Below are 25172 nucleotides of genomic sequence, written 5' to 3' on the forward strand. Positions count from 1 at the left end.
CTTGAGGTCAGGGATTATGATGACTCCAGAGGTTGTTTTATTGTACAGGATTCTTTTGGCTATCCTGGGTTGTTTGTTTTTCCATATGAAGTTGAATATTATTCTTTCCAGATCTGTGAAGAATTGTGTTGGTAATTTGATGGGGATTACGTTGAATCTGTAGATTGCTTCTGGTAACATTGCCATTTATACTATGTTAATCCTGCTTATCCATGAGCATGGGAGGTCTTTCCATTTTCTGACATCTTCTTCAATTTCTTTTTTCAGGGACTTAAAGTTCTTGTCACATAGGTTCTTCACATGCTTACTTAGAGTAACCCCAAGGTATTTTATATCATTTGTGGATATTATAATGGGTGATATATGTCTGATTTCCTTCTCAGCCTGTTTGTCTATTGTATACAGGAGGGCTACTGATTTTTTTGAGTTGACCTTGTAGCTATGTTGCTGAAGGTTTTTATTAGCTGTATCAGTTTCTTGGTTGAATTTTTGGGGTCACTCATATTTACTATCATGTCATCTGCAAATAGGGAAAGCTTGACTTCTTCTTTTCCAATTCATATCACCTTAATCACCTTATGTTGTCTTATAGCTCTGGCTAGAACTTCAAGTACTATATTGAATAAGTATGGGGAGAGGGGACAGCCTTGCCTTGTTCCTGAGTTTAGTGGTATTGCTTTGAGTTTCTCTCCATTTAATTTGATGTTGGCTGTTGGCTTGCTGTAGATTGCCTTTATTATGTTTAGGTATGTTCCCTGTATTCCTGATCGCTCCAAGACCTTTATCATGAAGGGGTGTTGGATTTTGTCAAATGCCTTTTCTGCATCTAGTGAAGATGATCATGTGGTTCTTTTCTTTCAATTTGTTTATATGGTGTATTACATTGACGGACTTTCTTATGTTGAACCACCCTTGCATCCCTGGAATGAAGCCTACTTGATCATGGTGGATAATTGTTTTGATGTATTCTTAGAGTCTGTTTACCAGTATTTTATTGAGTATATTTGCATCAGTGTTCATGAGGGAGATAGGTCTGTAGTTCTCTTTCTTTGTTGCATCTTTGTTTGGTTTAGGAATCAGGGTAGTTGTAGCCTCATAGAAGGAGTTTGGTAATATACCTTCTGCTTCTATTGTGTGGAACAATTTAAAGAGTATTGGTATTAAGTCTTCCTTGAAGATCTGGTAGAATTCTGCAGTGTAATCATCTGGTTCTGGGATTTATTTGGTTGGGAGGCTTTTAATGACTGATTCTATTTCCTTAGGGGTTATCGGACTATTTAAATGGTTTATCTGGTCTTGATTTAACTTAGGTATGTGGTACCTATGCAGAAAATTATCCATTTCTTTTAGATTTTCCAGTTTTGTGGAGTAGAGGTTTTTGAAGTATGACCTGATGATTCTCTGGATTTCCTCATTGTCTGTTGTTATGTCCCCCTTTTCATTTCGGATTTTGTTGATTTGGATGCTCTCTCTCTGTCTTTTGGTTAGTTTGGATAAAGGCTTGTCTATCTTGTTGATCTTCTCAAAAAACTAACTCTTTCTTTCATTAATCCTTTGTCTTGTTCTCTTTATTTCTATTTTATTGATTTCAGTTCTCAATTTGATATTTTCCTGGCATCTGTTCCTCCTGGGAGACTTTGCTTCTTCCTGTTCAAGGGCTTTCAGGTGTGATGTCAAGTAACTAGCATGAGATTTCTCCAGCTTCTTTATGTGGCCATTTAGTGCTATGAATTTCCCTCTTAGCACTGCTTTCATAGTATCCCATAAGTTTGGGTATGTGGTGTATTCATTTTCATTAATCTCTAGGAAGTCTTTAATTTATTTCTTTATTTCTTCCTTAACCCATTGGTGATTCAGTTGAGCATTATTCAGGTTCCATGTTATTGTAGGATTTCTGTAGTTTTTTCTGTTGTTGAAATCTAACTTTAAACCATGTTGGTCCTACAGAACACAGGAGGTTATTCCAATTGTTTTGTATCTGTTGAGATTTGCTTTGTGGCCAAGTATGTGGTTGATTTTAGAGAAGGTTCCATGGGGTGGTCAGAAGAAGGTATACTCTTTTTTGTTCAGGTGGAATGTTCTGTAGATATTGATTAAGTCCATTTGAGCCATAACATCAGTTAAGACCATTATGTCTCTGTTAAGTTTCAATTTGGCCGATCTGTCCAGAGGTGAAAGTGGGGTGTTGAAGTCTCCCACTATTAATGTGTGGGGTTTTATATGTGATTTAAGCTTTAGTAACGTTTCTTTTACATATGTGGGTGCCCTTGTGTTTGGGGCATAAATGTTCAGAATTGAGACTTCATCTTGGTGGATCTTTCCTACAGTAAGTATGTAATGTCCTTCATCATCTCTTTTGATTGATTTTAGTTTGAAGTCTATTTTGCTGGATATTAGGATGGCTACACCAGCTTGCTTCTTAAGACCATTTGATTGGCAAGTCTTTTCCAAGCCTTTATTCTTAGGAGGTGTCTGTCTTTGAATTTGAGGTATGCTTCTTGTATGCAGCAGAAAGATGGATCCTGTTTTCATATCCATTCTGTTAGTCTGTGTCTTTTTATAGGTGAATTAAGTCCATTGATATTAAGGGATATTAATGTCCAGTGATTGTTTGTTCCTGTTATTATTTTTATTATTTGGTGGTAGTGTGTGTGTACTTCTCTTCTTTGGGGCTTACGGCTGTGGTATTATCTATTGCCTGTGTTTTCATGGGTGTATCTGCCTTCCTTAGGTTGGAATTTTCCTTCTAGTGCTTTCTGTAGGGCTGGGTTTGTGGATAGGTATTGTTTAAATCTGGTTTTGTCTTGGAAGGTCTTGTTCACTCCATCTATGATGATTGAAAGTTTTGCTGTGTATATTAGTCTAGACTTGCATCCACGGTCTCTTAGTGTCTGCATTATATCTGTCCAGGTCCTTCTGGCTTTCAAAGTCTCCATTGAGAAATCAGGTGTTATTCTGATGGGTTTGCCTTTATAAGTCACTTGGCCTTTTTCCTTTGCTGCCGTACATATTCTTCCTTTATTCTGTACGTTTAGTTGTTTAATTATTATGTGGCAAGGGGACTTTTCTGGGGGGTCTAGTCTGTTTGGTGTTCTATAGGCTTCTTGTATCTTCATAGGCATTTCGTTCTTTAAGTTGGGAAAGTTTTCTGCTATGATCTTGTTAAATATATTTTCTGTGTCTTTCAGTTGTTATTCTTCTCCTTCCTCTATCCTTATCATTTATAGGTTTGGTCTTTTCATGGTGTCCCAAATTTCTTGGACATTTTGGATCATGACTTTGTTGGTTTTAGTGTTTTCTTTGACTGATGAATCTATTTCTTCTTCTAACATATCTTCAACACCAGAGATCCTCTCTTCCATTTCTTGCATTCTGTTGCTTATACTTGCATCTGCAGTTCCTGTTTGTTTACTCAGATTTTCTATTTCAGCATTCCTTCTGCTAGTGTCTTCTTAATTTTTTCTATTTCCCTCTTCAGGTCTTGGAATGTTTCCCTTGTTTTTTCCTGATTTTCTTTCAAGGACTTATTGTTTTCTTCTGCTTTAATTGTCCTTTCCTCTAGTTTCTTATAACGTTCTTCTCATTTTTGTTTGTCTGTTCCTCTACTTTATTTTTGATTTCTTCTATATAAGGCTCTAGCCTCTTCATGATGTTACTTATAAGGTTGTTTTCTTCTTCTTCTTCTTCTTCTTCTTCTTCTTCTTCTTCTTCTTCTTCTTCTTCTTCTTCTTCTTCTTCTTCTTTTCCATGATGTTCAGGTCTAGCTGTTAGAGAAGGGCTAGGTTCTGGTGATGCTGTATTGCTCTTTATTTTCTTGTATGTCGTTCTTGGCGTCTGCCCATCTCCTCTTGTGTTCGTTCTTGGTCTTATCAGTGTACTTTGTCCAGACATAGCTGACAGATTTAGGGAGCTGGGGGCTGGTCTCTGAGTCTCAGGAAGTCCCTGGCATCTCCTTATCTTGTCCAGGTGGGAGCTCCTCTTGTCTAGATGGGAGTTCCGGGACAGGAATGAAGCTCTGGTCCAGATGGGAGATCTGGGACAGTATGAAATACTGGACACTGGTCTCTAAGTCTCCATTAGTGGCTAGGGTCTCCAGCAGATGGGTGTGGGTGCAAGGCATTGAGGTTGTAGTGTCCACTGGTGGGTCTCTCTGGTCTCTGGTCCAGATGGGAGTTCCAGGGCAGTTGGGAGCTGGGGGCTGGTCTCTGAGTCTCAGGAAGTGGCTGGGGTCTCAGGCAAATGGCTCTGGGGGCAGGGTGTGGAGACTGCAGGGTCTTCCTGAAGTCTTGGAAAAGGGAAGCCTTTCCACAGGACCCACTGATTGGCAGGAACCTAGGGCCAAGTTGGACAGGTCCTCCCAGGATGGTGCCCAGGGGTGGGACCTAGGGGCGGTTTCCTCTCTGACTATAACCCCAGGCACTCACCTCTGGTCCAGATGGGAGTTCTGGGGTGAATGGGGGCTGGTCTCTGAGTCTCCTAATTTGTGTTTTTGAAAAACAAGTTAATTGGGAAAGTAAGTAAAAGACATTTGGTATGCTCTCTGGTTGGTAAAATGTTTAGACTTGTCAGGAAATAAATTGAAGAGAGAAAAAATTATATATATATGTATGCATGTATCTCCAGCAAATACAAGCAGTGCATTGCCTTCAGACTTGCTTATTCTTTTCATTACCATTCAAAATATTCTTAACTTCTAGTGATTAAGAATGATCTTAGAACTCATCCTGTGTTTCCATATCGCCTAATATAGTTGTACATACTTAGGAAGATTAGGGTGTAATTTGTATGTTCTAAATGCTTACTTTAGTCACCTCAGATTAATACATGGAGTTTTGCTTCTTAATAAAATTATTAAAGAAGACCAGCAACATAAAGTATCAAAAACTGTATTAAAGTACTTAAATGATTTACTCATTGATAAGCATAATTGACCAAAATTTTTTTAAAAGGCCAGATAAGTAATATGAATATGACCACCTATGAAGGGCATGCTGAAATTTTTTAAGAGGTGAGAAAAGTTATGATGGGTGAATGGACTCTGAGGCATCCTAGATAGGAGCGATTTTCAGCTTGAATCTAAAAATACTCATCTGCCTGCCTTTATTTAATGTCTTTCAAATGATAATATATTGGCAATAACTTCTTGACTGGTGACACTCCTGCTTATAGTCCTTTGCTGTACTCCAGAAAAAAAAATAATACTATGTTCAGAAGAAATTTCTCTTTTCCAGCAACTTCTTCAGGGCAACTTTCTCAGGCTATAAATCATAGTCTTCAGCATGGGTACACAGATGCTATAAAACACAGGTGACACTTTCCCTTGGTCTATGGAGATGATGGGAGATGGCTACAGATACATGAATGCTAACTACCCCAAAAAGACAGCAAAGAGCCAAAATGTGGCAGCTGCAGGTGCTGAAGGCCTTGGATCAGCCCTCAGTAGAAGGACTGTGGAGGATGCTGACAATGATAAAGACATATGAGTGAACAGTGGTCATATGTGGGACAATGACATTAAGTGCACTAGACAGTGCTAATAAATCACTGATAAAAGAAGCATAGTGAGAGAGCTCCAGTCATGGGAAAAGATCACAGAAGAAATGGTTTATTACATCACCCTTATAGAAAAGCACTCTTATCAGGAAGACAGTATGAGCTGTGGCTCTGGGTAAGCCCATACCATACATTCCAGCAACCATCCAGGGACAGACTTGATAGGATATGGTTACATTGTGAAGCAAACAGTTACAGATATGAGGAATTAATACATAGTAGTGTGTAGCCAAGAATTAAACAGAATCAAGATGACCATTCCCATGTTTGCCATCATTCTAATCACACAGAGTGTTAGGAAGACAAGGATCATGGGCAACTGCAGCTTTGGAACCACCTCCTTCTTTTTTTCAGGTAATTTGCAGTCCTAAAAAGATGAGGTGTAGAAAGAAACGACCTCATAGTGGTTAACATATGTTTTGCCTCTGCTTCAAGAGTGGTTATTAATTCTACCGAGTACCTCACAGGTTTAGACATCATTGATGCAAGTGACTTTATGTTATAAGAACATCTTGTGCCCTGATTGTACTATTTTTTCCATTGAAGCAAAAGCGCTTTTTATGTTAATATGTAAACAGTATCCACAAGGAAAGAGTTTCCACTTAAGATAATGAACAGCACAGTGTATGTCTCTTCACTTTAGTTCTGTTATCCTAGAATTTTAGGTTAGGCAGTTAGAAAGCTGAATAAAATTTAAAGGCACTATATTAGAAAGCGAAAAGGTAGACTATCTTTACTTATGAATAAATATAATAAACACAGTTATGTCTATAGAAAATGTAGAATCTGTTAATAATATCTATTAGGAATAAATAATAAAAAGGAAATAATAGAATACAAGATTCTCACAATAGATCAATTGAATTTTCACAAACTTTACACCAACATGAAAGCTTTCCTTTTTCTGTGGGTCTATGGTGTAATTTAAAGCCAGGCCTGGTAATTACCCTACTATTATTATTTTAATTAAGGATTGTTTTGGCTAATCTTTATTCTTACCAATACATTTTAAAATTGATTTCTATTTCTCTGACTAATGTCATGGTGATTGGTACTGCATTAAATCTGTAAATGGTTTTTGGTAGGATTCTCATTCACAAAATGAACTTTAGCAGTTCATGACCATCAAAGGTCTTCCAACTTGTAATGACTTCTTTGATTTCTTTATTCATAGATTTAAGTATTTCACTATAGAAATCTTATACTTTCAGTGATGGGAATTGTTGTTTGATTTCTTTCTCTTCCTTTTTCTTTTTATTTTAAGGTTGTATTGAACAGGAGTCTTTCCATAATTAATTTTCAGTGTGTTTGCTATTGGTAGATTAAAATGTTTGAAATTTTGTTAGTTATTTTTTTATCCTGCCACTTTGGTTAGAATGTTCATCAATTCTAGAAACGTTCTTGTGGAGTGGTTATGACCTTTTATGTGTAATGTCTTTTTTCATGAAAACAAAAATAAATTTTATTTCTTTTGTATCTTTTACTTCCTTCATGTCTTTAATTGCTCCAGCTGAGACCTGACAGAATCCATTGGAAAGACTGGAGACAGTAGACTGCCCCCAATCTTACTATTTTTCTTAAATACTTTTTTTTGAGAATTTTATACTACAGTACTACATTTACATCAATTTCAGCCTACTCTCTCCACACGTCAACTCCTCCTATCGTCCTCCACTTCCTCTAAAATTTATGGCCCTTCTTTTTTAATCATTGGGGATACACTCACACAAACACACATATATATGTGTATCCGTGTGTGTGTGTGTGTGTGTGTGTGTGTGTGTGTGTGTGTGTACACATAGGTCTCAGGTGTCAGCAGTTAATTAGTTATTAATTACCTGTAGCTTTTCATGTAGGTGTGAGGCCCTGTAAAATATCCCTCACTCGTATTGGCATGTAAGACGCTGTTGTCACTGTGCAGATCTGGTGTAGGTCACATGCTATCAATATTTCACAGGTGCAGCTTCTCTGTGGAATATAGAAGACATTGTCATACAGCAAATACTCTGGTCCCCTGGCTCTTACACTTTTTCTTTCCCTCCTTCCTCAACACTCTCCGAGTCATGAGTGTTGTAGACTTATCAGGTGAGGTTGGGCACCCTACAGGATGGAATATTTAAGAAAATGGTTTTACAGTTCTTTAAACTGTGAAACATAGGTTTAACAAATAACCTAGAATCTTCAATGCTATGTACATATGCAAAAGAATGAAAGACATACAGGCATGAACACACACACACACACACACACACACACACACACACAAAGTTGTAAAGTTATGATCAAGGCAGAAATACTTGAATAGTTACAGAAGAAACATACCAGCTGTCCATGCAGTGGTAAATAAAAAGCTCTGCTTCACATATCCCTGAAAAGGAGTGTTATGCTACAATGAGAAATGAAGTGCAGAGACATGCTACAGCCTGAAAGAACATGATCCAAGCCAAGGAAAGCAAATCACACAGAAGAGAACACACATTGTAGGCTCCAATGAAGTATTTCTAATAAGAAAATCCATAGAAACATAGAGTACCTAGTGCCTGCCAGCTGCTAAAGAAAATGAAGTCCTAGTATACCACTGGTAATGGGTTCAGGGCTGTTCTTGAAATGGTGGTTAAAATATTCTACAATTAGAATATGGAGCTTGTTACCTAAGTAGACCAGTCCAGTCACCCTCTGGACGACTGCCAGCAGACCAAGGCTTGCTAATGAGCATTGTAGGCACACTAAAAATTAATGAATTGTTCACTTGAGAAATGATAATGTTTAATATATCAGTTTCACTTATATAAATGTGTTGTATAATTAAAATTTCAACCAATTAATAATGATGCTGTTCTTATCACATTAGAGTTTTCATCACAAATATTACATTGACAGCCTCTAAAGAGCCTTTTCATAAAGATTATGCCTGCTGTGTGCCTCTATATTTATACCAAATATAAAGATTCCTCTACATAGCATGGCATTTCTTTCTCTGCAAGAAACAAAGAAGGAAAACTATACTATTTGACTGAAAAACATTTACTTTTTATTACATTGACTTTCTCTACCTGAAATATAATAGGAAAAACATAATCCTTCTAAATACAAATTCTTAATCTATAGATGTAAATACTCTGGCCTTGATTTAGCAATAAGCAACACCTGGGAATTAGTCTTTGTGTATATTCTGTAGGGGCAGCTTAGTCTGTTTCAGACTAGTTCTAAGGTCTTTGCAAAATATGTAAAAGGCTGTCTTTGAGACTGAGAATTCTGTTACTCTCCTGTATCAGTAAAAGAAAAATATTCTGGTAATATTTATGTTCATCAGAATTATACATCTTAAACGGAAATCTACAGCTAAATGGCACCTCACAGCTCTTATTAGGGAGGCAGAGCAGCGGCACCTAAAAAAGTTACAGACAGAAAGCAACCAGTTTCCACAGCCAGTGACCTCATGGCTTTGCCAAGTGGGACTACTCATCAGAGAGTTATATGTCTGGTGGGTCAACTGGTCAAACACTAGTTGTCACCTGCTGTATGCTGCCATGGGACTCAGCATACAGAGAAGAAGACGACACTTACTTTAAAATGCTTTTTCAATCAGCATTATTCCTTTATAGGGAGGTTGAGTTTTTATGGAAAGAAAACAGTGAAGACCTTTAGCAATCATAATATACATATGGAATTTTGGTACCACTCAATATTTTCTAGGCTAATAGAATAAAAAATGGAGTGTTACAATAATCTGATTTTATTGAATAATTTATTTTATGATATAGTTGAACATTATAGGTGAATATCAAGGATTGTATCTCAGTGACATGAACTCAGTGAATATCTCAATTCTTATCCTACAGATAAGACTTAAGCTCTTTTTTGTGTGTGTGGAGCTGAGGATCGAACCCAGGGCCTTGTACTTGCTAGGGAAGCACTCTACCACTGAGCTATATCCCCAAGACTTAAGCTCTTATCTCTTAGTTCTGAATGTTATTAGACACATCCCATCTTGGTCCAGATATAAAATTAGAAAGAGAAACAAAGAAGAAAGCAACAAGAACAAAATCACAACTTTGAGATTCCAGTTTACCCTAGTCTGAATAAAATCAAGGATACAAAAGGCAACATATTTGGAGAGGATGTGGGAAAGGGTAAACCTCATTCACTGTTGATGGAATTGCAGACTGGTGCAGCCACTTTGAAAGTCAGAGTGGTGAATTCTATGCAAGCAAGCAGAGAGACAAACAAACAAATATATAAATTATATAAATAAATAAAGGTAGCCCTCATTCACTGTTGATGGAATTGTAAACTAGTGCAGCCACTTTACAAGTCAGAGTGGTGAATTCTAAGCAAGCAAGCAGACAGATAGATAGATAGATAGATAGATAGATAGATAGATTGATAGATAGATAGATAAATTAACATTTGACCATGCAATACCCTCCTTTTCCCAAGGGAGTTTGCATTCTACTCCACTGATTACTGTTCAAGCACGTTGTATGCACCTTTATTCACAAAGGCTAGGAAATGGAAATGACCTAAATGAACTTCAAGTCATGAATTAATAATGAAAACAGTACCCATACACAGAATTCTAGTCAAGTGTAAAAAAAATAAGATCCTGAATTGTGGATCTGAATAGATGGAACTAGAAAATATTGAGTGAGGTAACTCAGAGCCAGGAAGACAAACACCATATGCTCTCTCTTGTTGCAGATACTAGATTCAAATCTTTGGGTATAAATACATAATCCAGAGTTGCTGCAGAAACCAGAAAAATAAGAATGATTTGTGTGGCCATCCACTCTAGAAAGGGGAAGAAAAGGGTACAGGTGAAATGAAGGGGGAAAAAATAACTTGAGGGGAGGGGGAAGGAAAATAACTTTAATTGGGGAGGGGGAAGGAAACGCCTTTAATCCCCGAACTCGGGAGGCAGAGCCAGGCAGATCTCTGTGAGTTCAGGGTCAGCCTGGTCTATAGAGCAGGGTCCAGGACAGACACCAAAATTACACAGAGAAACCTTCTCTCAAAAAACAAAAAACAACAAAAAAGTAATAACAAAAGATAAATTTTATTTGTCTAAGATGATCCAGTTAAAGTACATATATAGAGTGTTAAGTTATTCCAAAGCAGAAATAATTTATATGGGGACTTTGTGTACATGGAAAAGAATAATAATGTCACTCTGACAAACTTATACTTCCTTTACTCCTTCAGGATCTGAAAGAAAACATGACAGCAGGAAGTCACTGCACAGTGACTGAGTCTTCTTGGCTGGGCTCTCAGAGAAGCTGGAACTCCAGGTGCCCCTCTTCCTCCTTGTCCTGGGAATCCAATTTCCTCATATCCATTTCTTTACAATTTTATAATCATCTTTCTTTATCATGTTTTGTTACATCCTAATGGGTCAGACTTTGATGTAATATATTCTGTGCTTTCATGTACTTTAATGTAGTTTTATATAGTTAGCCAGAATTATGGATACATATTGTATATCCCAAATGCTTATTTAATTGTTTCAGATATCATAGTTTTAGAAATGTTGATGATCAGACCAAAAGATATAGAAATAAATGTGTTTATTACCTGATATAACATAAATGAGTCTTGTCTTTTAAGTCAGGCATATGTACAATATTTATGTATATACGTAATATACATTTATATTATCAACTGAGGAAGCCTTTAAAATATTTCCAAAAGGTGACATGGGTTATAATTGGTTACTAGACTCAGGGATCAAGACAGGACCTGCTCTTTGTGTGTGTGAAACTGGGACTCCAACCTTGTCTTCATTACACTTTTTCCACATAACAATGAACTAGGAATAACCTCAGGCTTCCTCTAGGCTGCTACCTTTCCAATCCTCCATAACTTAAAAGACTTGGTCAAAGAACACTGTTTTTCATTCACTGCAAACTTTTTTTCAAGGTACTTGTTCAGGGAAATTTGACATTCTTATTTCTCAGGCTGTGGATCAAGGGGTTCTGCATGGACATAACAGCAACAGTAACATTGTATAAACAGCCAATGACACTTTGCTTTTGCATCTGGAGATGACTGACAATGGCTGAAGGTACATGAATGCTAATGTCCCAAAGAAGACAACAACAGCCAAGATGTGGGAGCTGCAGGTTCTGAAGGCCTTGGATCTACCTCCATTGGATTGAATATAGAGGATGCTAGCAATGATGAAGATGTAAACAATAAGGATGATCATTTCAGGGACAATCATTGTTTGCAGTTATGGACAAAGATCCTAGAAGTAATGGCTTATTGTTTCAGTCTTACATAAAGGCACTCTTATCAGAAAAGCAGTGTGAGCTGGGGCACTGGGTAAGTCCATACCATACACCCCAGCTACCATCCAAGAACAGACTTGACAGGACATGGTTACATTGTAAAGCAAAGAGAACTGCCTCAGGATCATATGCCATTGTAGCCAACAGGTGGCAATCCACAACAACAAATGCACAGTAGAAGTAGAACTGAGCTATGCAGTCTTGGTAAAAGAAATGCTCTTTTTTATTACAAAGCTTTCCAGAATTTTGAGAATAATGACAGTGGACTGACATAAGTTAGTAAAGGACGGGCTGCTGAGAAAATAATACATGGGTGTGTGCAGTTGACAACTAAACAGAATCAAGATGTTCATGTCCAGGTTTCCTACAACTGTAGCCATACAGACTGCTAGGATGATGAGAAGCAGGTGCAATTAGAGCTCTGGGTTCCCTGAGAAACTAACAAGAATAAACTCAGCCTCTTGTGTATGATTTTTTTTTCATTTTTTATGGAAAGTCATGGGAAAGATAATTTTATATAGAAGAAAAATTTTTAATATTTGTTGTCATATCCACAATGAAGTCAGAGACAGAAGTTAAATTATCATGGGCATCTCCAGTTATCTGCAAACTTCTTTTTCTGCTTTCAAAGACTTTGAATACAGGAGACATTCAAAAAATCATCACAAAGAGCATTCATTCCCCTTTATGACTTTGCTGTAGCAGTGAGTTAACTATTACCCAGTCCCTTGGTACTACCTATTCCAGCCTTGAGCAGTTCTGACACAGTTGATTCATTGTTCTGAGAACTTCTTACATCCTATGTGTAGTACTCTCTTCTCTGGAAAGCATGGAGGGAAACTGTCTCCTATTTGTCCAGTCAAGAGGGAGCACTCCTGGATCTTGGTAATAACAGGATTTGATGCGTGTATGTGAGACATGTCAAGACCAAGAAACCAAAACACTCAAATTTCCTGAAATTTAAACAATATGCACTAAAAGAATATTATACATTTGTTTATCATAAAGGAAAAAATCTGAAAGAAAAAAACTGTGAATGTCTACATCTTTCAGTATTTTAATTTTTATTGCACTCAAAAATGTATTTAAATAGTATGAGATTTTTCATATATTCATATTATTTGAAACTTTTTACATGAGGGTTTAATAAAAGCAGCTTGCTTTTTGCTCCTCATGCTAATAAATAATATACAAGAACTGCCTAACCAGACTAACAAGGGAAAACAAGGGCATGGTTCCCTTCAAAATTAAAAAAATAAATAAAATTGAAGAACAATGTGTTTCAGAAATTTTTTTCATATGAACTTAGTTCTTGGGGTTGAGATAAATCTAATGGTTTCTCCATATTTATGAATGGAACTATTAATTTAGACATAATAATTATAATAATTTTAAATAAAAATTTTTGGAATGTCTTAAATTTTTGTTAGACACATAGCTTTAAACACATTTTAAGAGCCTTTTAAAAATCACTGATACCTACATGTTAAGTTTTAAAAGAATGTAAACTTAGCAAATAAATAATTCATATACCCCATGAATGATGTTTTCCATGAACAAATATCAAAACATAGATCTGAACTATGGGACACAATGCTTGAAATATGCTATTTTCCCTTACAGAATTTAACATGTTTTAAAAATGGACAAAAGTTGAAATTCATATCAGATGAGTTAGGTAATGAACCAGAAGTGTACCTGATTATAGCATGAATCAGTGAGAAATAGATAAGATTTAGTCACTAAAGCATGTACAAAAGTTGGAAAGACAATTTGAATTCAAGAAGTTGCTTCTAGATTAGCAGTTCTCCAACTGTGCATCATGACTCAGATATTTATATTATGATTCATAGCAGTAGCAAAATTACAGTTATGAACTAGAAACAAAATTATTTTATGGTTTGGGAGTCACTACAACGTGAGGAACAGTATTTAAGGGTCATAGCATCAGGAAGGTAGAGACCCACTGTTCTAGATGAAGCAGTATAGGACATGAAGATAAGCCTATAACTGTGAATCTAAAATTACATAGACTTACTGTTTCCTCAAAGAGCATGATATAATCATTTATGCTATACCTTTGTAGTTATAGGAATATTGTCTATTTTACATATATAGCAAATACTATTTTATTCAACACTATTATTATTTTCTATTAGATACAGAGGCATAGGACATGAAGATAACCTATAGGTGTGAATCTAAAATTATATTGACTTACTGCTTCCTCAAAGAGCATGATATAATCATTTCTGCTATACCTTTGTAGTTACAGGAATATTGTCTATTTTACACATACATACAACAAATACTATTTTGTTCAATGCTAGTATTATTTTCTGTATTTGAGCAATTGTGGCAGGTGCAGGTTGAATCTGGAGCCGTTATTTGAGACCAAAGACCCAAGCCATGTATAATACAAAATTGGAGAGAGATTATATATGTATGAGTCATTACAGAACACATGAATTATTTTCTAACTGAAGTATGTGTGTGTGTATATCCTCATATGTGTTTACAATTATACCTAATTATAACAAATATAAGTAAAAATTATTTTACCAGCCGGGCAGCGATGGCACATGCCTTTAATTCCAGCATTCAGGAGGCAGAGCCAGGCAGATCTCTGTGAGTTCGAGGCCAGCCTGGCCTAGAATGTGAGATCCAAGACAAGAACCAAAACTACACGGAGAAACCCTGGCTCGAAAAACCAAAAAAAAAAAAAAAAAGAAAAGAAATTTATTTTTCCAAGTCTTCCTCAATCACATCCTGATGGTCCCCAAATGTGTTCATTATAATTGAGATACTTCTTTATTTTTGAAATGTATGTCTGTATAGAGAAATGAAAGATAAACATTATATGATAAAGTTAGCCACCTGGTAAAATACATTCCTATATCACATTTTTCTAGATTACTAAAACCTTTGAGTGCCTGTTTTCTTATGCAATTGAATTTAATAACTGTATATATTTGTACTTTTTATTCTCCTTTATTTTCTTTGTTACTGTTTGTGGTAGAGCTCCATCTGCATTTTAGGATCAATTTGATGTTTGTGCTAATATTTTCACAGTGTAGTATCTTCCAGTTCTCATAATTACTACAAAGTTTTGACATATATACTCATCTAAATACTTTTAATGTTTTGTGCATGCACAAATCCTTAGAAGATTAAAAATTCATAAATACTAATTTCTGTCTATTGCCTATCATTATGATTTTTAAAAAGTTGTTTCAATGCTTGGGACAATATGACTATTAATACATACAGCCTTGTAAAGCATCTCAGAACAATAGATATGTGATACCTCCATATATGTGCATGTGTGTATGTTTGTGTTTGTGTTATACATTAGTAAGTTCACAACGTGGGTCAAGTTCCTATAAATATAGATATAGAGAAAGATTTGTTGCAGTTTAAATATGAATTGTTTTTCATGGACTCATGTATTAAGTGCTTGTGACAGACATACTATTCTGTGAGATGGTGGAAACCTTTGGAAGTGTGTCATTCTGGACATTCCTTTAATGATTACACTGGATCCTTTTCTGTTGTTTACCTTCTACTTCCTAACTAACAAGATGATTAGTCACCATATGATGCTCTGTTTCATTGTGAGCCTAGGAACACTGCCGCTGGACATAATGTACTATGTCTTCTCAAACTGGGAGAAAAGAAAAAGGAATATGCCCTGTGGTGGGTTTTGTTTTGTTTTTTTGTTTGTTTGATACTCTAGTCACAGGGATAAAATTGAAACAAAGAAATAGATATCAAGAGCAGGTTAATCATCCTGAGTACCTTACCAGATGATTGATGAGCACTGAAATGGGTTTGAAATAGGAATTTGCAGGAGTTAGTAGATGTGGGCCAGAAACATAGGAGTCTGTAAGCAGAACTTAAAGGGCAATTATGACATGGTCTCAGAATGCCAGGATGACAATGGAAGTGTGGACTAGGATGACTGTGCTAGCAAACTTTAGTTCTATTGGGAATTATGCTACAAGCCATTTATGTTATATTCTGGAAAGAACCTAACTACAATTTGTCCATGTTCTCTGCTTTGTGAGGGACTGAGTTTAAAGATGAGAGAATGCCTCTTTGTATGCAAAGCTGTCTTTGTATAACCTAGTGAAGCAGAAGACAGTAGATAAGAAAAGTCTAGTCTATACCAAGGAGAGAAAGAGAATCAATCTGTAATTCACATGGAAGGGCTCTATGGTAGTGGAAGATTAAAAGTACAGGACAATGAGACAGGGGAGAAATGGAAAACCCAGGTGAAACCATCATCAGGAAGAACTGTCAAGAGCTAGTGGCAATTGACACCAGACTTCACCACCAACTCCCTCTGCACTGGGTCAGACCTTATAGACCAAACTCTGGGATTTGGGACACAAGGCTGCTGTTTGGAGAGAAAAGGACAGCATGCCTCTGATCTTAGCTGTTGACTACACTGAAAACTGAATCAGAGCGATAGAGAGGTGAAGGTCACAGGACCAGACATTGGAAGCATCAGGAGAACAACATTTTCCAGGTTACCACTGGATAAACAGTCCGCAGGCCATCTGGAATGGGGACTGATTGACTAGGCCGTTTCCCTATCCCTTCCTTTGTCCTGGGAAAGCCTTATTAACCTAAGACAGTAAGACTCAACAGTCTTCCACTCCTGGAGGCTGTCTGCTCTTCAGAATTTCTTTGTTCTTTCTCTAAATCTCCCCATGATAAAATGCGTCGTTCTAAAACTCACCTTCTGTGTTTCCTGAATTTATTTATTTGTATTTAATTAAAATATAATTACAACATTTTCCCCTTACTCTCCTCCCTTCTACCCCTCTCATGTGCCTGTTTTTATTTACCTTTGCTCAGGTGGAAAAGTTACAATGTCCACCAGGGGGCGATAGAGTACACTAAGCAAAATACAATTGCTACAGCAGGACCTGTGCGCAGCAGCAGTTTATTGTTAAGAGATAAAATCATACACCTAAACCACTCACTAAATACATGCTACCTGCAAATATAAGAACTGGGAAGTCAAGGCAGCTGTCTTAGCGAAGGGGCAGACAACAGAAAAAGCAGAAAATACAGGGATGATTTAGCCAAGCAGACAAGACTCCATACCATGTGGTCCATTCTTTGGGCACAGACACCAAAAGCTATGTAGAATGCCCCAGAAACAAAACAGAAGTTCATAGTCTGCAAGAGTCTGAGAAGTATTTCGATGAACAGACTAAAGAATTCACTTTTGATTTGCTACACCAAAGGGAGGTCTCGCAACTGAGCGGCCTATGGATGGTACCACAGCTTCTCCGTCATGGTGATGGGGATGGTTCTTCCCAGGTGCACAAACCTGAGCCTGCTCGGTGCCACTAGCACATCCTAAAAGTTTCATTTGGGAGAGTGGAGATATTTGGGATTTTCTTTCCATGTTCCTCAAAATATCAATACTTTTTGGTTTTCAGAATGGACAGTAAGTTTGGGGGTCGTTAGTCAGAAAACGATTTTCCCATTGTACCTTTTCCATGTGAGTAAGTGGGTGGTATGGATGTAATTGTAAAATAACGGCACTTGTAAAATATTTTATTTTTATTTTTAGTTACATGTACATGTGTGAGAGAGTCTGCGTTTGTGCACTTGAGGGCAGTGCTAGAGGGTTACAGAAGATTGGGAGCTGCCCAACATGGCTGTCTGGGATCACCAAGGGGTCCTCTGCAAGAACAGTTTGCTCTCAACCTCTGAGCCATGTCTTCAGCACAAGAGTGCCTCTTTTGAAACTAAAATTTTTGTAAAGGTCATGAGTGTTAAAAAAAAGAAATGCAAAATCTATCCTTTAGTTATGGAAGTTAAAAAAAAAAATTTAGGAAACAGAGATGGTGATATATAATCCCGAAATTGTAACAGAGGGAATACTACATCCACTCCTGCCCTTATGTGCATAAGGGATTCAGTCTCTTTCAATACAATACAACATCTACATATTTTAAGTACATCTCACCTGAATTATACATACATATATATGAACACAGTAAAAAATAAGATTTGCATTTGCATTTTATATCTTAAATGGTTAAAATTATTTATTTGAAAGCTATAGTTTCAAGATAATACTTTAAGATCACAAAAAAGCCCCAAAATTAAACAATTGAAATGTTACTGATAAAAGTATTAGTCTCTGATTTAACAAAAATAAATTTCACTTAAAAAGAACAGTGTTCCACACTTATAAAGCAAAGCAACTATATGGATTTATTTGCTCTTTAAGAACTATTTAGAAATGATATAGGTACTTTTGGGCAGGCAGACTATGGGATACCCCAGAGAGGTGGTAAACTCCATCCTCAGAGTCCAGTACCACCCTGGTCACTTTTATTTAAAATAATCAAACACTAGTAAAACCTCATGACTCATGAGGATGCTCGGCATCTCTGTATTATATCCTTCATGACATATGACAATGCATCTCTGCATTGCATCCTTCAGGACTCACAAGGATGTCCTGAGTCTCTTCTGTATCCTTACCAAAGTCTCTTCAATTGTAAAGTTTTGTTTAACAAAGCTCTCCGTTTCACATGAATTGTCTTCTTTCTACAAACTTGTGCAGGGCAACTTTGACATCCTTATTCCTTAGACTGTAGATCAGAGGGTTCAGCATGGGTATAACAATGGTATAAAATACAGATGACACTTTCCCTTGGTCCATGGAGCTAACTGATGATGGCTGAAGGTACATGAATGCTAAAGATCCAAAGAAGAGAACAACAGCCAAGATGTGGGAACTGCAAGTGTTGAAGGCTTTGGACCTGCCCTCAGTAGAAGGAATGCCTAGGATTCTGGAAATGATGAAGAAGTAGGAGCTGAGAATGGTCAGAGTTGGGAAAATAATATTAAACGAACCAAAAGACAGACCTACTATTTCATTGATAAATGTACTGGAGCAAGATTGTTCCAGTAGTGGTAAAAGATCACAGAAGTAGTGGTTTACATAATTAACTTTGCAAAAAAACAGTCTAAGCAAGCAGACTGTTTCACCTGTGGCACAAACTAAGCCTACACTATACACCCCCACTACCATCCAGGAACACACCTTGTAGGACATGGTAACGTTATACATCAAGGGGTTACAAATGGCCACATAACGATCATATGCCATGGCCGCCAGCATGTGACATTCTGAAACAGCAAAAACATCGAAGAGGTAAAACTGAGCCATGCATCCTGCATAAGAGATGACACTCTTCTTCACTACAAAGTTCTCCAGCATTTTAGGTGTGATGATACTGGACTGACAGAGGTCAACAAAAGACAGATGACTGAGGAAGAAGTACATGGGGGTGTGCAGGTGAGGACTGAACAGGATTAGCACAACCATGCCCAGGTTCCCTAGGACTGTGACTATGTAGATTCCTAAGAAGAGGAAGAACAAGGGCAGCTGAAGTCCCAGATTCTCTGTTAATCCAGCGAGGGTGAACTCTTTAACAATGGAATAATTTCCTTCTGCCATTTTCTTCTGGGATCCTATTCTGAAAGAAAAGTAAGTTTTTAAGACAGATACTTAATGTATTTTTACATAACAAAGTTTCTACAAGAATTTGAGTCTTTTCAAGCAGGTATATCTCCAATTATCTGCAAGTTCCTAGTCAATATTTTTAGTCAGAGCCCCGGAGCCCAAATACATGAAGCATGTAATCTAATATCAGACAGGACAATCATCACTTATGCTCTAGACTATGTGAGGGCTTATAATATCCAAATATAAATCACAGAAAAATTACTTTGATAACTTCACTGGAGTGTTTCAATAGATTTTCATGCCCAATTTGTAATCATATTAGGACTGCAGAGAGAAAGTACTTTTTGAAATGTTGAGATAATGGCAGTATTGATAAATATCAATGATCAATATCATACTTAATGGTGAAAATCTAAAAGGCTTCACCCCTCCCTTAGGTTTTAAAAGAAGATTTTCTACCCTATTCATGTTTCTTCAGCTTCATACTGTAGGAGCTAGTTTAGATGATGGAGAAACAAGGTGTAACTATAAGCAGCATGACAGGACAGAAAAAGAGAAATTTGTCTCTCTGTAAATGATATAATCTTGTATATATTAAATCTCAACAGATCTACCTACAATTTGAGTTATATAAGGTCACAGAATACAAAACAATCTATAAGTAAATAGTGTTTCTATAAATTTTCAACAAATAACAAAGCAACCCAATTGAAATAACATGAAAGCAGTGACCTACATAGAAAAAAATTAAGGAATTGGATGAAAGGCTGTGCACTTACAATTGTAAGACGTTTTAGCTGCCCTCTGCCTCCTCTTCGCTTGCCCTCCCTGTTTGGTCTTCATGTAGGGTCATATGGAAACATAACATAGTAGAAGCATCTTAAAATATATACGTATGGGAACAAAATGTAAATTGAAATAAGAAAGTAACAGGGAAGACAAAGTCCCAACTAGACAGCTCTTGCCACCAAATAAAACCTCCGGTGCCAAGGATAGTTTATGACTAAACAAGTTATTGGCCAAAGGGGTCCCATGGAAAGCCTCAGTCAACCCAGGCTATTGCCAAGGCTGTAGATTTCACTCTACAAGCTGATGATAAGGCCTTAATACATAACTCATTGAACAAAGAGAAGCCAAGCTGGTACTTACCTAGAGCCTTCACCCCTACTGTCTAGTACTCATGGTACCGGAGGGAACTCTGGGTACTATCCAAAGAGAAATGCGCACACCAACCCAGCTACAAACTCTGTGAACTACAATGGTTACCTGACTGCATGATACACAGGTGCAATAGTAACACAAAAGTTGTGGAAGTAACTAACCACAGTCTACTTGGCCCACTCCATGAGAAGGAATCCATGTCCAACACTGCCTGGGTGGACAAGAGCCTGAGAACAGATAGGCCAGGGACCTAGGGGAAACCATATATTACTGTTATGCTAAAGCAATAAGATAACTCCTAATGACATTCTGCTGTACTCATAGATCAGTGTCTTGCTCAGCCATCACCAGAGAAGCTTCTTCCTGCAGTAAATGGAAAAAACAAAAACAAAAACAAAAACAAAAAAACAGAGACCCACAAGTGGACATAGTGCAGAAGTGAGAGACCTTGGAATGCTCAACCCTAAAGGGGACTTCTCCATAAAATTCCTCCCCTCGGTGCTCAGGGAACTCTGCAGAGGAGGAGGCAGAAAGAGTGTAAGAGCCAGTGGGAATGGAGACTATCCAGGAAACTAGGCCATTTAAACACATTAGGACCGAAGCACACATGAATTCACAGAGACTCGTCATTCACAAGGGCGGCATAAGTCTATTAAATAAGGAGCTCCAGCCTTAAATGGGGGAGGAGACACAAGTTCCCATCCCTAAGCCAGAAGTTATTTATAAGTGATAACTATTTGCAGAGGGAAAATGAGCTTTGTCCAACAGACTCTAACTGGGTGTACAAATTACACTTAAGGGCAGGCCAAACGTCCTGCAGATGGCCAACAGAAAATGAACACCATGCTTATATTTTGAGTTTTGAGTTGTTTTATTTTATTTGTTTGTTTTGTTTCACTGTGCTTTGTCTGGGAGTTTCTCCCCCTGTACAGATCTTTTACTTAAAAATTACAGTTTCCTATTTTGTTTTTATAGGTTTTCTGTTTATAAAAATGTGTGGGTCTCAGTGTGTTTATGTGTTCCTTGAACTTTTCCTTTGGCTCTTTTATTCCTGTTCATTTGTTCTGTCCTATTCTGGTTTGTTTTATTTTATTTTTATCTTATTATTATATTTAGATGACTTTTTTTATTCTAATGAAAGAGCGAAAGAAAGGGTGTAGATTTTGAAGAGGGAAGTGGGGAAGATCTGGGGAGAATTGGGGAGGAAAAATTCCATAAGAGGTTGTTAACAGAAGAGGCTTTTTTTTTTTTTTTTTACATAAATTCTTTGTTCAATGCACCAAATACACCAATTCATGTAACTGGCAGTAGTCCTTTTCAAATTGATTTTTCTGGTCCAATGTATTGTCTAGAAGAACCCTGTTCCTATAATTGCATATGTTGACAGAATGATTCTAAAATGTTCATCATAATGCAGTAAACCTGGAATAATCAACACAAGTTTGAAAGAGAAGGATAAAGTTGGAAGTTTCATATTTCCACATCATAAAAATTATAGTTATAATAATCAATACTATAAGCCATTTTCACAACTATAGCAACATAGATTAAGAAACTAGAACTGGCATGAATCATTGTCTTATCCCAATGATTAATTGTGTTTTTAAAGTAAATCATATAATTCAATGAAAAAAAACACTATTTTTAAAACAGATAGTCCTGGACTAATTAAATAGCTGCATAGGAAATAATTTTTTAGATCTTTCTCAAACCAACCATAAAACTTCATTCAAACATGTAACAGACCGCCATGAATATGATAGTATAATATAGTATTATTGAAAATCTATGTGGTTTTAACCTTTGATAACAGTATCTTGGACAAGATGTCAAAATTATCAGTATAGTTAATGGATTTTGCATTAATGAAAATATTTTTTCAATTTTTTTCTTTAATTCACACAAATGTTAACATCAGTTTTGTCAGGCATATCACATTTATAGAATAGAAATAAGTTCTGTAATCCAGTCTGGCCTGGAACCTACAGTGTGATCTTACAGTGATTATAGGCACAAGCAAGTACCACTTGTGGTTTATGGGAAAAGGAACAAGGCCTTGTACATCCTAGGCAATTACTTTCACACACACCACATATGTCTCAAAAAAGGGTACAAATATGCCAAAGTTCTTCAAACCTAGACATCAGTTAGATCATATATACATACTGAGAATAGCTGGGCAAAAGTGCTTGCCTAGCACTGACAAAATTCTGGGTTGAATCCCTAACACAGACTAAACTTTTCCAAATTGCATTTAGTTACAAGAATCCAAAGTCATGCATCAAGGTGAAAATATTTTTAGAAGAAGAAAACAGGGTAGATATAGGTCTAGATTTTTAGCAACATCATCCAGCAAGTGAAACAGGCTGTACACAGAATAGGATAAAGTGCTTTCATGCACCGTGCCAGAGGAAGGATTTGTAGCCACATTATAAAGTGCTCTTGCATATTAAAAACTGAAAGAACTGATATGCCAAGCAGAAATGGTCAGATAATCGGAGAACACATTTTTATGTGGACACTGCAACATGTGAGTCATGGCTTTCAGGTTTATCATAAATCCCCCAAGGTTGTGGAGACACTAGTCTACATGAGGGTCTTTCAACATACTGAGGTTAAAAAAAACTAGGACAAATGGAACGAAGGTACTCACTCTTTCTCTGCTTGTAAAACTCTGTCCAGATCAGATATAAGCTAGACTAAGTACTTTTTAAAGCTAGAAGCTCAAGATGAAGCTGGTGCTGGTAATTCAAAACAGACTTTGGCTCCCTCTGTTTTCAGCATCAGATTCCAAATCTCCGTTGCTGTGTGGCTCACATATACATTACAAAACAAATGTGATTCATCTAATAGTTTCCTCATGCTTCAACCCAAAGAACCCACCAAAATGACATTATTTTCACAAAAAGTATTGATATGTAAGCAATGCCATACTTATTTATAGAAGGCACCTCCCTAGAGAAATACTTTCATCCGGGATGATTGTTGAGAAGGAAAGCAATTAAAAGTTGCTTTTGACAGTCTTTAACTCCCTTGTGTATAATAGTCTCTCTGTTGTAAGTTGTGGCAATACTTATGTTAAAACTAGCAATTAAGGCTATCAAGTGCTGTTCTTAAATATCTTTATGATAACAACTTCCTGTGTTAAAAAAAATCTGAAGTTTAAAGCTGCACTTTCTATTCTTTTCCATATACTTGGAGAATTAATATCTTGTCTAAAACTGGCAGTTTCTTCATTTTGATCATTTTCTGCCTTTCAATACATTTAGCACAACTTCAGTGAAGGGGCTGTCGGTAAACATAGTGACTTGGAGAACTTAGAAAAAGGTGAAGAAATCTTAGGACTAAAGCCTGTGTGAACCATGTAGACAATGTAATAGTTGGTGATGTTATTGGCTCAGTTTTTTTCCTGAAGTTGTGGTAGTTGGATCCAGGTCTGAAAGTTAAAAATTATGTATAAACAACAAAAGGTGAATTTTAGGTTACTAAATGAGAATAGGAAGCTCCCTATAAACTGATGTGTTTGTACACACATTTTATATATATATGTACATATACTGATGTATAAAGGATAGTATTCGCTTATACATCATAGACAAGTAATTAGAAATACAATTATTAGCATATACATATAATTATAGTTTGCTAAACATATGAATAAGAAACAAAAACATTCAAGTAGGAACATACACACCCAGCTCCCACAGGTATTTTGGGTTTATAATATCGTTATTTTGTAAAGGTAACCAAAGCTTCATATAGAGGTGACTAATAGTGTTTGGTTTTCTTTTTACTGCTCACTTTTTGAAATGCTTATTGCTTGACATGTTCATACATTTATAAAATGAATTCTTAGTGGATGCTGTTTGTTGTTAAGGAAAAATATCTCTGAGTCCTATTTAGTAATAAACATCTTAGATTTTATTTACCTCAAGGTATAGACATTTTAAAATGAGGAGAAAATTAATTATGGAATCTAAATTGTCCGGAGTCTATGATCAAATTAGGAGAGTCCCTTTATACTTAGCCTAATTTATTTTAATACCAAGTACATAGCAATGCTCTCTTTATTTTGATTCTTTTACAGTTCTCAAATTAGTTTCATTTTTAGCTAGTTTTAGTGTGTCAGCACATCAATCTATTAATATGGTAAATTCAGTGTCTTGCCCATGCTCTGTTTGCTTCCCTGTTATTTATAGAAAGGCAGACTCTTGACATTATTTGTCTTAGTCAGGTGGTCATCCTGGTTGTGAACATCAGAGCTGACTTGTCACCTCTCATCAGCTACATACAGGCCAATCTTTTAGCACACCTTCACATTAAAAAAACTATATTTAGCCTGGCGGTGGTGGCACACGCCTTTAATCACAGCACTCGGGAGGCAGAGCCAGGCAGATCTCTGTGAGTTCAAGGCCAGCCTGGGCTACAGAGTGAGTTCCAGGAAAGGCACAAAGCTACACAGAGAAACCCTGTCTCGAAAAAGCCAAAAAACAGACAAACAAACAAATAAACAAAACAAAACAAACAAACAAACAAAAAACTATATTTAGAAATAGGCCCTTCTGGAGAAAAGTGAATCCTGTATCAACATAAACAGGGCATATACTTATGCATCCTACAAGCACACGCCTTTATGATCTTGTAAGGCTGCATGCCTAGTGAGTTAG

At 36.7% G+C, this 25172-nt stretch overlaps 1 protein-coding gene and 2 pseudogenes across 1 annotated transcript; all 3 read right to left on the reverse strand.

The window, feature by feature from the left end:
* Positions 1-5239: 5239 nt before the first annotated feature.
* On the reverse strand, positions 5240-11350 carry LOC118587554 (annotated as a pseudogene).
* Positions 11351-11382: 32 nt separating this feature from the next.
* On the reverse strand, positions 11383-17262 carry LOC118587555 (annotated as a pseudogene).
* A 1137-nt stretch (positions 17263-18399) lies between these two features.
* LOC118587517 (olfactory receptor 150-like) lies at positions 18400-19338 on the reverse strand. The gene has a single exon (XM_036193543.1). It carries the CDS (start codon positions 19333-19335, stop codon positions 18400-18402), a length of 936 nt encoding a protein of 311 aa, XP_036049436.1. The 5' UTR covers positions 19336-19338.
* Between the last annotated feature and the right edge of the window lie 5834 nt (positions 19339-25172).

Source organism: Onychomys torridus, chromosome 7, assembly GCF_903995425.1.
Source record: "Onychomys torridus chromosome 7, mOncTor1.1, whole genome shotgun sequence".
Lineage (NCBI taxonomy): Eukaryota > Metazoa > Chordata > Mammalia > Rodentia > Cricetidae > Onychomys > Onychomys torridus.